The 17,610-nt window shown below is 38.8% G+C and overlaps 1 protein-coding gene across 3 annotated transcripts in view; it reads left to right on the top strand.

Annotated features, from left to right (window-relative positions):
* Nucleotides 1-17,610, top strand: part of LDAH (lipid droplet associated hydrolase) — a 111,566-nt gene that overhangs the window by 79,858 nt on the left and 14,098 nt on the right. For all 3 annotated transcript variants that reach the window (XM_040060208.2, XM_040060209.2, XM_040060210.2), the window contains exon 6: nt 16,214-16,296. In XM_040060208.2, coding sequence (XP_039916142.1) covers nt 16,214-16,296 — 83 coding nt within the window. The remainder of the gene's footprint in view (nt 1-16,213; nt 16,297-17,610) is intronic.

Below are 17,610 nucleotides of genomic sequence, written 5' to 3'. Positions count from 1 at the left end.
TTGAGTCAGTGGTGTCTGCTGAAACTACCCCAAGGAATATCTGAACTAAAACTCCTGTCTCTGTCATAACTTGTGTTTACTGGTTAGAAATTTAGCTTGATTCATCAAACTTCTTCATCATGCAGTACCAGCAAAGCACTTAAACACATGATAAATCCATACCCATGGGAAACCTCTGGACATTTGTGTCTTGGAATAAGTTGTTTTCTCTTTAAATGACATTTACAAAGCTGGTAATTAATGCAGTACCTGTTATTCCATGTGACTGAAGGGGACACTGGTTTGTATGCAATTCCTATGATCAGCTAAGACAATATGGCAATCCCCTTTGCTGCTGCTCCTTGTAATGAAGATGACCAGCAGCGTGCACTAATTCTTTAGTGTGACAATAGTGACAAGGAGACAATTCCTACAGAATCTTCATGGATTGTGGAAGAAAATGCTGGCTTTTTTAAGCAAACCCAGTGGCACAAGAGATTGCTTGCTGCTTAGTGCAAAGGTCAGGTCTATTTAAAATGAGCTTTAAAAGTAGTGGATTATGTTTATGAAGTATAAAGTGGTATAAAGTCCACCTTTCTTATGAATCATAGCCACTGCAGTTGAAAGAAGGTTTACCTTTTTCAAAGGATGGGTGGTCCAGATGTTGAATTTCATGAGGCTTCCTCAAGAAAGAATTAGTGCCAGGTCCTGGTCCAGAAGGGCACTTAAACTGAGCTCCATGTACCTATTCACAGGCTAGACCCCTGTCTAGCCTGGCAGGGTAATTCCATAGAGCTCAGGCAGGAACCACAGGGTGAAGATGCTGAATTGCTGAATTGCTGGAGACAGTGTCTATGGACTGAGCACCACCTACAGCAGACCCTTCTGTGCCCCTCTTGCAGGGTAAGAGCAGACACTTTCCATGACCAGAGTCTGGATACTGGCAGAAGTCCCAGCATCACAGCAATCTGCCACGGTATGTGAGAGCTTAAGCTGGAGATGAATTTTTCTACCTAAGGGACAGTTCTGTCATTTGAAGATGGTGGGAGTCGTTCCAAAGTAACTTTGGGCAGGATTAAGCCCATGAACATTTCAGTTTTCCATCACACACGCCACTTCATCTGCACATGCTTCATCACACAGAGTAAATGAATGTTTTTCACACTCCCTAACAAAGCATCTATTGTTCGTAAAGCACCTGGGTATAATTGTTGAATAACTTTTTATATTTGCCTTTAGCCTCTGCTCTGCTTTCTCAAGCAAAGCTGACTGATTTTCTTGCATAGTTCTGATCTTCCTGCAACTGTAGTACCAAGCAGATTGGAGAAGCCCATCCGTAACAATTGCAGCTGTTTCTGCCTATTCATGTCCATCATGGTTAGACATTAACTGCTATGTTTGCATTCTAAATTCAAGTGTAAACTTAAGCAGACCCCAAAGTCAATGTTTATATCTTGTAAACCTCTAAACATCAACATTTTATCTAATGTGTCTGTGCTTGTGTGGAAGCACATGTTCCTGCATTAGTCATCCTTGATACAAAGCAGTTCCTTCTGTTTGATGTTTTAAACAATAAGTTATACGATATTTCCAAGATAGCCGTTGGCAATAATTACCGGTAGAAAATATGTTTTCCCCATAGGAAATTACAGTACTGTTTGGTATTATTAGTTCTTACCACTGTTTTCTGACTCCTTCAGAGGAATTACAGAGATTGCTTCCTCAAGAGCAAAGGATAAACTGGAAATGAAACTAATGTTACACTTCACTGAAGAACCTTACAGTAAGACAGGCAACTTGCCAGGAAAAAAAAGTGATCAGATAGTAGTATATTTCTTGAGGTAAACTTATTTCCAAAAATTCAGTCAACTTTTTGCAGGTCATTTTGATACAAATGTAGCATTTATTCTTTACACTGCAATTTAAGCAACTTTGCTTTAGAGTTAGAGGACTTTTCAAAGAGTTGTATTGCAGCATGTCAAAGTATAGATGAGCTCTGCAGCACATGAAGATCACAGACTCACAGAATGGTTTGTTTTGGAAAGGTCTCTAAAGATGATTCAATTCCAACCCCCCTGCCATGGGCAGGAACACCTTTCATTAGAAAAGGTTGTTCAAAGCCCCATCCCACCTGGCCTTGAACTCTTAGAGGGATGGGACACCCACAGCTTCCTTGGGCAACCTGTTCCAGTGTCTCACCACCCTCACAGTAAAGAATTGTTCCTAATATCTAATCTAAACTTGCTGTCTGTAGATTTAAAGCTATTCCATTTTCTCCTACCACTCCATGCCCTTGTAAAAGTCCCTTTCAGCTCTCTTACAGCCCCTTTAGGTATTGGAAGGTGACATAAGGCCTCCCAGAGCCTTTTCTTCTCCAGTCTGAGCAGTTCCAACTCTCTCAGCTTATCTTCATAGGAGAGACTTTGGCAATAATCATCCTATTGAAGTCAAATTATTTTACTCTTGTACCCTCTGCTTGTAGTCCCTCAGAAGGACAAGCAAAACCCTGTGTGCATATCTGCAACTCGATGTTCAGCAGTAATGCATTTAGAAATAAACTGTAAAATCTGTGGAGCAGAAATAGTATTTTTCCTGATAGCCTAAGTAGCCTCTGAGATGCTGAAGCCAACTTGACTGGGACCTTCAGCACTCCCATGCAGTATAACTCTTTCCTAGATTAAAAAAAAAAAAGAAAAAATCCAAATAGGCACTTGAGACTCCTTTCTTTGGCTACAATTACTGGAAAATTATCAATTTAATTTTATATTGTCCAGTTTACCTTTACAGAGGCCAGGAGTGGGCATTTAAAGTTGTCATTTTGCATATTTAAAAATATTTCTGAAGCATTTTGTGATAACACATTATTGTGAAATTATCCTGCTATGAGGCAAATTTGCTAATGGAGGCATCACTGAAATGTTCTGGAAGAAAGAGACTAAGAATTTCTGGAAGTCTCTTGTGTGACAGAAGAAAGCATCACTTCAGGCTTTTCCATATCAGTACTTCCAGTACCTGACAAAAGATGTCCCCAGTGTCTGCTGTGGTCCTTAGCCAACACAAACGAGAGTCTAAAGTAACAACAGTAATAGAAATTAAATGGCAAATGGTGAAATAGCAGATTCATTCTGTGAAAAAAATTGACAGTAAATGATAGTTTTGTAAGGCAGAGCATCAGAAGTGTCCTGGAAAGCTGCAATGTCAATATGGGAAAGTAAGATGTATGGAAACAAACTAGAGAGTGAGAGATTAATGACAGGGTAATGAGGTTGCTTGTTTTTCACAGGGCATAAGACTTGGCTATTAAAGCCACTCTGCTTCCTCAAAAGAATATTTTCAGATATGCACAGAGGTTGGAACACTTTCAATAGGACCAGTGTCATGGGAGCTTTGTTTTCCTTAGCCATGAAAAGGTGATTAACAGTGAAGCATTTAGTAAAGGAGGCTTGGTGATGAATTCAAGGGAAAAAATAAAAAACCTCTCCGTGTCACTATGAGCAAATTTGTGCTCATGAATGATCTGAAATTATGGTGGAGAAAGAAAATCATAAGAGACAAAAGGACTACTGGAAAATGATAGATGTGGCAGGTGATGTGCAGGTCATGTAAATTTCTAAATTATGAAAAATAAAAGAGCATTGCAAACCTTTAAAAACCATCAAAATTATTAGTTAATTATCTTAACAGACACAGATGAGAGAACTGACAGAGCTGGAATATTGATGTGAAAGGACCTAACACTCTTGGGAAAGAAGAGCAGGGAGAAAAGATGAGGATGGATGGGCTTGTCTTTGAATCCACATATTAAAGACAAGAGACCTGTTGAATATTATGTCCATCAGATGGATTTAAGGTACTTCTAAGAAAATTTGGTGTTATCCAAAATGCAATATGTAACGTACTTGATGGTTGTAGAGGAGGGATTCCACAATATAGACTGTTTAGCTTCTTCTCACAGTGCATTGTTTTACATATATATATATGTATGTAAAATATTTATGTGATAAGCAGAGAAAGAAATTGGCAGAGAATATATGGCAATCTGATACAGAGCATTTGAAGACAAGAGGCACATTGGCTGCATATTTTCACAAAAGGGTAACACCTGTGCTAGAACAGAAATACTTCACACCTTTACAACATAAAGCTCTATTCATTCATTAATCCCCTTAAGATCCTGCCATAATCAGTGGAGAAATAGGTAACATTTGTCTAATCTATCTAGGTCAGTACTTAAGGATGAGATGAACTGTGTACTTTCCTCTGACTGTGAAAAAAATTAGCTTTAGATAGCCACATTTAATCAGGTGAATCTTATGGCAGGTATAGAGTTGTTTAGACTGAACAGGAGACAACTAAAGAACATAGAAAGAGTTTTCAAGTAAAGGGAAATCAGTAATTTAACTTACATGTCCATGGCAGATGAGATAATATATAATGGAGTACATGGCAACAAAAGTGATTCAGATTAGATTTTAGTTAATGATATGAGCAGAATTCTAGATGGGATTTCCTATGAAGATAATAAAACTTTCATTGCATGTGCTACCTAATGACAGGATGCCTAAGTATCTGCTGAAAATAACAATAGTATCATTGATTCACCTTAAGCAAAAGACACCAATGGAGGTGCCTTCCAGCCCTGTAATGTCACACACACTGATTAAACATACAAGAGTTGCATTGAGAATTTCAGAACCCTTAATGAGGGACAGTTTGCCATAGAAGAACCAAGCAAAGGAGGTGAACAGATGCAACATAGAATGATTGAGGAAATCCAAATACAGGTAAAACATGCCTTTTAATTAATGTCTGCATTAGTTAAAAGTAAATCTAAAAGTTCATAAAATGTAGTCTGATTGAATGTCCAAATGAATCTGCATTCTGCAGAGTGAATGCAGGATATAGAAATGTTATGAAAGGACCTGCAAAGTTAGATAATTTACCTCTAGAATAATCAGCTGAGTATAGGACTCATGTTAGCACTGAAGTATGATCATCCTAACTGCTAAATTATTAATGAATTCTGGTATGGTTTTAGCCTTCTCCAGTTAGCATTCTCCTAGTATTCCAGCTCAGTTGAGTTAGCACTGCTAGCTCCCTATAAGCAGTTTGGGTAGGGGAAGAATCTATTGTTGTGGAAACAAGCCATTCTAGTCCACTTTCCCTCAGGGCCTCAGAATAGTTTCTGGCTCTGTTTCATACAGTGGTGCAGATATAGCCTATATTTGTACCTGCAAAAGCAACAACAGTTCCTCTGAAATTATCCACTCTAGAAACTCTTACAGTATGTTCTCCCAAGGTTGAATATAACTGTACTATCTGGTTGAATATAACTGTACTATCTGGACCTTGAAGTAAAAATTTGGCTTCGTGTTTATTCCTGTATCCATTCCAGAGCATAGCTCCTGCTAAGTTATGAAACAGAACAATATTTTGATGTGTAGGACTTAATAAATTTACACCTACAGCCACAATCTTGTTGACAGAGTCAATATAATCTAAAGGCAGCAGCAGTAGGGAAATGAAGTGAGATTGGGTAACCCTGTGTTGTCCTATGTTTGTCTGATGAACAAGCTATTAAAGAATGTGTGTGTGTATCTATTAAATGGTCTAGATTGGGGCTATCTTCACAACCACTCATTTTTGTTGGAAAAGGAACTATTTGGATGATTTCCTGAAAATCATTAGCCAATGAAGTAGAAAAGGATTTTTTTTCCTTTGTTATTGTCCCTTGTTTCATTAGTATGGCATCTCTTTCTGTCTGTTCTTTCTATCACAGTAAATTCATTTCCTTAGCCCAGCAAAGAACACAGTATCATTTTAATGTAATTAATATACCGACTACAGAGCAAACCACACAGAATGAGCTCTAGTCACAGCACTACAACACAGAGCTATTTTTAAATTAATCAAGAGCATGTATATCTCCAAAAGTTTATCAGGATTAAGTCAGAAATACATAAGCTTTTATATTTTATGGCTATGTGCGCCATTTGTAAGTAATTTTTTTCAAGGGTTCTTTCCATAAAAACATAGTTCCAAATCATCTTGAACAACGTAGTGTGACCCATCAATTTTCAGTGTGAGTTTTTGATTAATTTAGCCCTAATCTAATACTTTTCTTGCAAATAAGCAGGCAGATCTTCTTTGGATATTCAATAATAAGGCAAGAGTTTTCAAGACTTGAGGAAAAACACATATTTCATTTCCAGTACAGGAAATCTCTGTATTGCTTCAAGAATGAAGTATAAAGTTTATCTGTCCTGAATTAGAAATATGTTTCTTCCCTGAAATTTGCATAGCTTCCCAAGTTCTAGCATAGATATTTTGATACTCATAGAGTCAGCAGACAAGATTTTGGTTTAGAATATAGTTATAAAATCTTTAGAAAACAATAATAATTGTGCTGGGCATGCATTTTTTAAAAATCAGGACATTTTCTATTTCACACATTGTTTGCTTGGCTACATTGTGGCTGTATCAATGTGTTTGAAGTTTAGCTCAATAGATACAGGTATTCATCTAACATCTGGCTGCTTGAATTGGTCATTAAATAACCCAAAGCACTGAAAAGATTGATTGATTTCAGTCATTATTGTTCACGAAAACTAATAATTTAACTGAAGGATATTAAGTCCTTGCTGTGACACTTTGAGTTAAAGAGCTACCAGTGATATAAAGCACTCTATTCTTTTCTGGATCATTGATTTGAGTCCAATCAGGGTTCTTCTATCACAAAAACCCCACAAATAAATCAAACACATTTTGGCACAGTATGTTGTCTCTGCTTAGCAAATGTATGAGACTCAACTGACACTGATCCTTAATCACCTTTAATCCATGGAGAGGGAATGATCCTTCCAGGGCAGGAAAAAGGTCACTGGCAGGATCATGGAGAGTAGATAAGTTGGCTGTAAATTTCATAAGCCTGACCTGGGAATAAATGAGGAGCTTCCATTTTCAAGGTAATATGTGTATATAAAAGATTTGGATGTAAGAAGTTACAGCATTTTAAAAAGGTATTTATGTGTTAATAGCACAATAAACATGGTATTTGTTTAAACTTTGATTCACTTTTAAGCTCTAAGGCCTAAGTGTTTTTGATAGTTAACACTAGCTTATTTTGTTATTAAATCTTGGTGACCTGGTTATGAATTACAAGCCATATCATCAACTTGAGATGGAATAGAATGTAATAAATACACTTTGAGGTTCTACAGCTGTCACCAGGTACCTTGGCCAGTTTCTGTTGGTTTGCAACCACTTTTTTTTTTCTTTTTTTTTTTGCTGTTTTGTGATAAATAAACCCACATGAAGGACTATTTACAAAGGTCATGATACTGGAAAAATTCATGTTGTAAGCTTCACTTTCTGTGCTTTGGATTATCCCACTAACTCAGGCTGACTCATCATGCATCAGTCCACTATATGCAAAAGTGGATTTGCATATACAGATTTGAAGGAATGTCATTATACCTTGAAAATTAAGAACAAAGCCCACTCAAATTTGCTTCAGACTGTTAAACCAGATCAACATATTGAATAAGCAAAAATATGTCTACAGGAAAAGCTAAAGAGCTTCTATATGTTCTTTTCCTAGAAATCCTTGGTTGGTATAATGCCAGGTTGTTAGGAGCCTATTTCCTAGATAGGAATTGAGAGTGCAGGGCACTGGACTTTGCCTTCCAGGCAAAGGATAAGAAGAAATAATTTTCGTTCCTTTCTTCCAGTCTTTTCAGGACTGCAGTGTACATACCCTCAGTGGGTAGAGAGATGGCTTCATAAGTCACATCCCTGCGAGACAGGGTTTAGGCTTTTACTCCAGCTTTGATACTGCAAATCCCCCCTGCCCAGTAAGGAGCTTTCAAGCCACGGTGTGTGCCTGTGACTGGAGCAGTGGAGCACTCACATTCTCCATGAAAATGCCCTCCTCATTTCAGGGTCTGAATATCCAGGTTGCCGATGTAAGTGGTGTTCATCTCATTTCCACATCCCATCGTAGCTGTGCTGTGGTGGGGTTCCCCAGACACTGAATGTTCTCATGGTTTATCACTGGTGAAGTCCCTCCTTCAGCAGGGTAGAAATGGCTTGCTTTTGGGAGGAAGTTCTACAAGTGCACAACTTCCCATTAAGCTCAGGCAACCACTGCTTCTTACCTTCATTTTATGGCAGGATCAGCTTGTTTCAGTTGAACTAAATACCAGTTGAGGACTGATGGAAGACACAGCAGTTTCAAACTACAGGACAGTTCTTATCCCTCAAATATTTAACAGTGTCACTTCAAATATTCCTGCTAAAAGCAGAGACAGCACATCATATGCAGAAGTGGGTGGGTTGCATTATTAGATCCTCCAAGCCTTTTGTGTTGGCTTCACTGAGCCAGTTCGGAGAAAGATTTTAAGTTCAGCAAGCACAGTTTTCTCTTGACTTTGGGTACTTTCAGGCTAACCCTTGGCTCTGTTTTTGAGGTTTTCTTCATCAGATAGCTGTGAAGATTTTGTTACTTGATCACTGTAAAATGCAACGTTCAAGGTAGGGGTGGGCAGTTCTAAGGGAACATGATAAATTTGGTTCTGTAAATTTCATTATTGATAAAGAAATATATTTTTCAAGGACTAATTAATAGACATTTTTACACAATGTTTTTCACTTGCAAGTATTTTTAAGACAGTCTACAAAACACACTTCATTGTCATAGCAGCCTGAAGCATGTTTTTAAAATGAGAAAACTGAGACATAGAGATTTTGTAATTTGCACAGGGTCTCAGAGGATTTCAGTGATAGTTCAGAAAAATTCCAGGCCTCTTGACCTTTTGTCCCACAGTCTTATCTTTCACATGTAATGATTTTTCAGAATACTAATTTCAGTCTTCTTTTAGCTTTACTGAACCCTGGATATTTCTCTCTTTGGTGAGAAGTGAGAGACTATGGTGGATGCCAAAGAGATTGAAACTACACACTCACCCTAATCCAGCATGGGCACTGAGGTCACAGCTCCAGCAGAGCTTCCACACAGCCCATTATGTGCATTTCCTATGTTTGCATTTTGAGCCACAGTCCTGCAGGTTGCTGGATGTGCTTTATTTTGTGCAGTGACTGGTTCGGCAGGTTTGGGTGAAACAGCTTCACACAGGAAGTTCAGCATGTGGGCTCTACATTGCATTTTATATTCTACTTGAAATCATGACAATAAAACTCAATAAATATATTTTTCCAGGACTCTTGGTAATGATTCTGGGAGTCTCTAGAAATTTCCTGCTAAAGCAAGCATCTGCACAGGTTGGAAATATTTCCAGAGACTGTGACACCAGGTAGAAGGTGATGAAAAAGTGATGTCACAAGACAACCTTCCTCTTCAAACCTACTAAGAATTCAGAGGCCATTCATTTTTTAAGTGTCAGCTTCTGTTTGTGCCCAGTTCACAACCTGATTTTCAGAGCTGCTGCAAAGCTCAAAGTAACAGTCCTTGAGAGCCTTTCGAGATGACTTTCTAATTGCACACAAAAGAAGTTCTGAGTTATTTCCTTAGAAAAAGCCACTTGGTATTTGTGAAATAAGGAAACAAAACAAGGTTTTTTGAAAAGGAAAGAACTAAATATTCAAAAAATGCCAAGGTTAGCAAAGTATAGCATTAGGAAATAGCAGAGAGATTTCTCCCTGAACTTGTGACTTAGCTTTTGAGAAAAATAGCTTTTCTGAAGAAACCCAGATTGAAATTCCATAGCAGCAAGAGAGAAGGTTACTGTTCCTCCATTATAATGGTATATCTTTAAATATAGCTTTCCACAGACATTAACATATTACAGTAATGTGGATTAGAGGGAAGCAGTAGATTAAGGGCATTTTGACCTTAATAAAAATGTTTACAGTGTCTCCCGTTATGTCCTTCTAACAAAGTCAGGGAAATATGGCATACCTGAAGCACCTACTAGACAGATGTATGACTGCCTGAAAAATGGGATTCAGTAAGATTTTTGAAACTGGAAAGATGTATCCAGTAAGGTTTTGTAACAGTCTTATCTTCATTCCTTTAGTATTCAGTAGCTGTCAGGGATGTGACCAGCAGAATACAGTGTGTATGTTTGCTGAGGTTACAGAAAGCACCATGCTGGAATACGCTGCAGATGTGCTGGAGAGGGACAGGATCAAAGTGACCTTCACAAGCTAAGAGAAGTGCTGGGGGCAAGGAGAAGAGAATACTGTCATTCCTTAAAGAGCCAAGTTGTTCTGTACATAAATTTCTTACAAGGATTGTAAATTACTGGTTAAGGAATTGTTCCACAAGAAAATATCGTGGGAATATTGTGACTCACAAGTTCAGGTGGGTTAACATGTTGTAAAATGAGGCATGATTCTCATACATATGAAGAGGTACAAGGGCTGAAAGAGGTGCAGCTCTGCTGTTGAAGAGAGACGGATGCACTGGCATGAGCTGAAATTCTGCATCAGTAAAATTCAAGAGAGAGATGAGCCACTGGACATGTCCATAGGAAACCAAGAAAGAGTAGCAGATGTAGAGAATGGTGCCTAAAAGCCAAGATTGATGTAAGTATAAGGTGTCTGGCCTTTGTAGAGATTTGCCCTAAAATTAATTTTATTAACTGTGTTTACAATTAGAGGAGCTCAGGGCAACACACTTTAAATGAATGCGTCAAATATGTGTGTGGATCAGTTTCCTGTGGCAGCAAGATTCATAATTAATAGCATATGACATTAAAAAGTATTTCCTTTTATTGTTTTGTATTTAATATATTATTCTCTAAGAGAGGGAAAACCAGTGTGTCATGAAGTATCATGAATGGCAACAGATCCTTAATTGTACTTCTTTGATTGTTTTCCCCACCATACTTAGTTTTGCAGTGTCCCTCAGGGGTTGTGGCTGTCGGCATACAGAATACAGTTCTTCAGGTGTGGTCACATGGTGTGATTTCTGTAGTGGCAATGCACAATTCTGTAACATCCTCCTCTTACTATTTATGAAACTTGGTATATGGTCTGATTGGATTGCTGAGTTATTGCAGATAGTGAACACCAGTCATCCTGGGGATCTCTGGATTCTGATTACATTCTTTGCACTGATTTATAAGCTTCTAATGGAAAAAAATACTCTGTTTTCTTTCATTTGAACTTCATTAGAACATTGATTTTTTTTCTCTTCTCTTTGGATCTCTCACATTCTCACTGCCTATTCCTCACAAACTGACTAACATCATGTCCTGCGTAAATGCTGTCAATAAAGTACTTATCCATTCACCAGATCATTAAGAAATAAGATACCCATTTGTTTTAATATCGAGCTGGACTAGAATCTTAGGCCAGGATTCATTCCATCTCAGTTTAGGAATTTAACTCAGATTATGTTCTAAAGATGTTATCACTGAAAATAGAGTCATTGAGAAGTGATTTAATCTATAGCAGAAATTATCAGTTTGCTAGGTGTGTTCAGTGATTATTTAGAGATTTTAAAGCAAAATTTCAAATTTTATTATTTTATTTTTATTTATTTGATTTTTATTATTATAAATTTATTATTTTTTAAATTGTGATGAATCTAGACCTTCCTTATTATTTTACAGATATTTAATTCCAGCCAAAGTTTGTTGTGTCATATGTGAGAGAGTTTTTAAAAGACCTAATTTAAAAAGTAATTTTTATCACCTATGCATACTGAAGAATTTCAAGATCACTAAAGTCCTATTTTCCTTTGTAAAATCAGTAGCAATTAAATAGTATTTTCTACTCCCAAAGCTATAGGACTAGATGATTCTTGTGTAGCAATATTGTTATTAACTCAGCAATTCTCTGTTTACAAACCCTTAAATATACCTTCTACCCCGATGTATTCTGTGTTCTCTCTCCTCTGTTGCTATTTCTCAATATCTCACTACTCAAAGAGAATTTGTTATTGCCAGAAAAAGAATATAGAGAGCAGAAACCTCCTAAATGTATTGAACAAGAAAGCTGGATGCCATAAAAGAAAGTCATTTATCTTCCAATCAGCATCGTTATCTTCTTTAGCTGCTCCCTTAGCCTGTGCAAATTCTGTTGTAGGCCTCTTGTTTCTGATATACCTAAGGAATATTTTATTGTTTATTTTTAAATCCTTTAATGTTTGTTCTTGAAAACCCACTTCTGCTCTTTGCAATTTCCTCTTACTTAACGCCTGCTGAAGTTTAAGTTCCTGTTTATTGGTTTCCCTAGGATCATGTTTCCAAAATTTGAAGGATTCCTGTTTGGTTGAAACAGACTCTTGAAGCTTGCTGTTCATCCGGTTTAGCTTAATCCTGCCTTCCTGGTTCTCTTTCTTGCACAGTACCCAAACCTTCAGAGACATTTCCTCTTGAAGTACTGCCCTTATGGCCTTTTCTGTTTTACAGTTTTACTTTTAGTACCTCTGTGACTAATCTCAGTTTACTACTTGTGTGAATTGCGCTTCAATTCTTATTATTTACTGAAAAAAAACCACAAAAGCCACCCAGAACTATGAGCAGACCTCACTGAGAACAGGAGGCAGGACAGAGGAACCATGAAGATGGGAGAAGGGGAGCAGGACACTACTCAGTGTTCCCACTGTGTGACTGAACTGGGGGTGGGAGCTGCCTGCAGAGTCCCAGTACTGTTGAGTCTGTCAGGTTCTGCACTGAGGGCCACTGGTATTGTCATCCCTGGCCTCCATCCACTGCAGGTACTGCAAGGTAATGCAGACGCTCTGACTGCCTGTGTGCTATCTGCTGTGGCCTGCTTACAAGAACTGCATTCTGGGCTGGAAAGTAGAAGTCTGGACATACTTAGATCCTCATATTGGGCATTTGGTACAAGTCTTGTTGCCACAGCTACCTTGCCAAATCCAGGCACTTGCACTTAGTGCTTTGTGAAATCATCTAAATCCAGTGAGCCACCTTGGTCACCTGAAGCACCAGCACTTAGAGTAGCAAGGGCTGGTCTCCACATCCTGCCTTCTGACACAGAGCAGGGCTTTTGGCAAACAGCTTCAGTTATAGGTAATAGTTCTGAACACTAAAGTTACTAGACTTACCACATTAGAAACAGAACTCAATCAGAAATGAATTAGATACCTATGGAATTCCTCATTATGGACCCACAGAATGGTTTGGATTGGAAAGGACCTTAAAGATCATCCAGTTCTAACTCCCCTGCCATGGGTAGGGACACCTTTCACTAGACTTGGTTGTTCAAAGACCCATCCAACCTGGCCTCGAACACTTCCAGGGATGGGACAACCATGGCTTCTCTAAGCAATCTGTGCCAGGGCCTCACCACCCTCACAGTAAAGAATTTCTTCCTAATATTCAATCTAAACCTGCCCTCTTTGAGCTTAAGGCCATTCCCCCTTGTCCTGTCACTCTGTGCCCCTGTGTGTGAGAGAGAGTGGGGACGGCGATAAGAGATCTCTGGAGTCCAGGACAGCTCTTGAAACATGTGGTTTATTGCATAGTTCGTTAGTACAAGAGCTTTGCTTAAGCTGCCAGCCACAACTAAAAGCTTGCCCAAGCAAAAGAGACCTCAGTTCTTGTTACAATACATTATATCTCCTTCTGTGTTGAATATTCTAGTTTACACTGACCAACCAGTACAAGATACAAATGCTACAGAATTTACATACAGCCTATAGGAACTACTACATTACCATACTGTGTCACATTCCAAACCCTAAAAGCTAGTTTCTAGACTCCTTTTCCCTGCCACCTTGGCAGGGCCCCTCCCCCTTGGACCTTTGGCATCCTTTTGTCTGTTAGGGGTGTTGCTCAATCAAGAGGGATCTTGTCTTCAGCTAACTCAATCACTGTCTTCCCGCTTGGCATCCTACATCTCAAAGCTTGCTTTCATTTCTATTTTACTCATAGGTTTCATGCAGTTAGAATCTTTTGCCAAGCAATCATATTTGTAAGGTTTTGCTGTTTCATTCTCTCCAACACTTGTGAGAATTCTTTCTCCATCTCTGTTGAAGCCCATTTGGATACTGGAAAGTGCTATAAAGCTTCCCCAAATCCTGCTCTAATCCAGGCTGAGCATCCCCAACTCTCTCAGCCTGTCTTCACAGGAGATGTGCTCCGGCCCTTTGGTCAGTTTACTGACCCTCCCTTGGACTTGTTCCAGTTGTCTTTCCTATCTCTTACTTAAGTTTTTCATAGATGGTTTTTGAAGATGCATTCAAAGATGTGCATCCTTCTAAAAACAAGGTATGTCATTCATCAGTTTGGAGCTGGATTGAGAAGACACCAATGTCAGGATATGAACTTGATGCTGTAGATGCACACTTTTGCCTACTTTTGCCAGCACCACAGGATTGGATGACTGGGTTGCTAGACATGAAACTGCACAGAGACTCCTTTTCCCAGCAAAGTAGGATGGCACCACCAAATTTGTTGGATTGTCTATGGCAACCCTTTCATCTTGTTATGGAAAGGAAGAACTTGCATGAGCTGCATTCAATGTTTAATTGAAGAAGGCAGAGCTCTGCAGGCCTATAACTGAATTACATCTGCTTTGGCTGGCTCAGAAGTAGGTAGTACTTTCTAGGATTTTTTTTTTTTTTTTTTTTTTTTTTTTTTAATTTGAGCACACTGGCTTTGTCTATTAACATTTGATCTCCAGTGCCATCACCTACCTCTCCGGTGGCATTCTGTTTCTTTGGAATTCATCTAGAATTCAGCCAGCTCCATGTTTTGGTCACCACCACCAAGGACCTATGTTACTGCCATTTCTCCCCCTATCTCACAGTGTGAGAATGTTTTACAAAGCAGCATCAGATCTCACACTATTATTAACTACTTGTGCACAAAACTTCATTGGTTCAGATTTTTAAAACTGTCAGAATCTTTCCATTTTCTCCTGTTTTTCAGGAGAAGATTTAGTATCTTAAAATACTTTCAGTCATTCTGAGACCTAGAAATTGAAATGCTTTTGGATAATTTAGACACATTGGTTTTACAAACTGGTGAGAAAGTAGAATATTGTTACTTATTCCCACATATAGGTTATGAATGTCTCCGTGATCAGAGGCCAGGAGAGGCTTGGCCATTTTATTAGCCCAGTAAGATAACTGGTCCAAAAAAGAGATAAAAGAAGTGCTAATTCTTTGGCTAGCTTCATGTTTCTTCACTACAGCATGACGATGGCAGAAATGGATAGCCCTTATTAAAACATCCTTTGAAGATACTCTCATATTCTGGAAACATAATGCATGGAGCAACTCCTGATTCTTGCAGCTGAATAGGTGAGGTTTATTCTAGCAGCAGAATTCACAATCTACAATGCTTGTTCAAAGCCAGGTTTTGGATTATACACTGAGCTTCTGTAGGTTCTGTTGTATGAGATAGGTGGACACAGTGTGATCCTTCTGTGTCAGAATGTTTAAATTGGTGAATATTTAGGCATCCAGACAAACCAACTCATTTTCCAGAAGTGCTTAGTTCCCATTGCTGTGTAACATACATGGGACATGCCAGAACTCAAGACTTCATAAAATTAATTAGGTGTCTGAATGTTAGACCGAATCATTTATGTCTCTGAGACAGTATCTTGCAGATGAGCTCAAAATAAATACACTAAGCCATTTTTAATACTTTACATTCCAGAAAGCTAAGGCTTAGACATTTGGGGTCCGTCCAGTCCTCACTGGACAGGTACCATCAATTTTATGGAGAACAACCACATATTTGTAGTTGCCATTGTTTTTTATTATTTGTTGTGTTGAATGTTTGAATGACTTGCATATTGAGATGTCAATAATTTAATCATCTGCTAATTAATAATGCCTTGTAATGTATGCTTTGTATGTAAAGCCATGTCTTGAAAACCCTTCATAGGGGATTTTCATACTGACCTTTACCTTTCTAAAAGCATGTAGTGAAAGCTTATCATTAGAGTTCTTTCTCTGGTCACGAGAGAGAGTCATCACCATGGGCTGATCTAGAAGTCTGTAGGGTAGATGGATAGCGTTACAATCCAAAGATCCTTTCCCTTTCCATTAATTATGGAATTAATTAATAGGTGACTTAATTCAGTGTGTATTCCCTTCAATCATTTAGTTAGGTGAGATGAACTCTGCTTTCTCTCAGTGGCATTCTTTTCCATGGGATTGTCAAGATGATGACTGCTCTAGTAGCTCTCCGTTTTTGCAGAGTTGTTTCTGTGTTGTTCTTTCTAACAGTTTTGCTATGTATTTACATTATTGCCTGTTTGTTTTGTTTTTTGGTTTTTTTTCTTGCAGCCAACATCTTGTACATGGCAAGCCAAGAAATGATGAAGGTGGTGGAGAGAGACAGTACAACCATAAAGCAAAATTTGAAGAAGGTAACTGTTTAATCCTCAGTTTTCAAAGGAATGCATGCATGAGGAGATGTTACACCCAGTTATATTTGTGCAGAACCAGAATTCCTGCAGGCTTGATTCTGCTTTTTTGTGAGTGTCATTCCATTAACTTTGGAGAAGCCAAAGGGGTCACTGATCCTTAAAATGTGTTGATCCACACCTTTGCAGATGTAGCATTCATCACTATCAGATGTACTAGCCCATCTGGTTTGTTTTCCTTGCTGGAGAAGAAGCAGTCTGTGTTCTGACTGGGCATGAGGTGTGGTTCCCAGTGGGGCCTGTAGTTACCTGGGTTCTGATCACTCAGGCAGGTGGCCAGCCAGGACATGAGGGACTGATGGATCAAATCCTCTGACATTGCTGCTGGACAGGTCAAGAAGCTGGGCTGTGGGGTGTCAGTTATTATCAGGGGATTCTGCAGGCTTAATCTTCCATGGCTTCAAAATGGAACAGAGAGGAGTCACCAAAATTATGGCGCTACTGTTTCAGCCATTGGACTGTAGTGTAAGAGAAATTCCTGAGGGGCTGGAGCTACTGCTCTACAGATGAGTTAATTCATTTCAGGGACCTTTCTCACACTCAGCTTTCTTGTCTGTATGGATTTATTGTTGAAAGAGATTCTGTAAAGTACTTATCTGGACCAGTTGCATTTTCCCAGTCACGGTTCAGGGGCTGGCACAGGCCGGGAACTGTTCAAATTGGAGTTCTGATGTGGTCACCCTGTGGTCACCATGTTTTGGAGGCTGAGATAATTTAATAGTGTGACCATGGTCAGACAATTCCAGATGGCTTATGAGCCAGAAAACTGTCACATTTCATAAACTTCTACTGAGATAGCCTCTGTGTGAGTAGGTAATCAGTATAACACATTCTACCGTGTCCCCTTCCTCTCTCCATTTTTTTGTATCATCCCTGACTTTTTTGATGGAAGAATGATTCTAGCACTGCACTGGAAGAGGATTTTCCTCAGAGAATGGAGATTTCTAGGACAGAGGTCCTATATCCCTGTAAAATTACTCTGTGCCTTTTAAATAGAAATGGTATAAAGTTCATTTCTTAAAACAGTCTTTCTTTTTGTGGCTGAAAATAGACTTATGTTTTATTTAGCCCATCTGCTTTCTCTGTACTTTGAAAGGCACATTCATATTTTAAAGGAGTTGAAGTAGCACACATTAACAGGGATCCCTGGGCTGTACCTGGCATGCCTGGGCTTTCTTATTTTTGTTGCTGAGCACTGAAAGTTCTGCACTTGGTGGGGAATCTCAGTGAAGAGACTGAAGGGCTCATCTTGCAGAC

This window comes from Hirundo rustica, chromosome 3 (assembly GCF_015227805.2).
Source record: "Hirundo rustica isolate bHirRus1 chromosome 3, bHirRus1.pri.v3, whole genome shotgun sequence".
In the NCBI taxonomy this organism is placed as follows: Eukaryota; Metazoa; Chordata; class Aves; order Passeriformes; family Hirundinidae; genus Hirundo; species Hirundo rustica.
The sequence above is the reverse complement of the archived record's forward strand: the minus strand, read 5'-3'. Positions and strand labels throughout refer to the sequence as shown.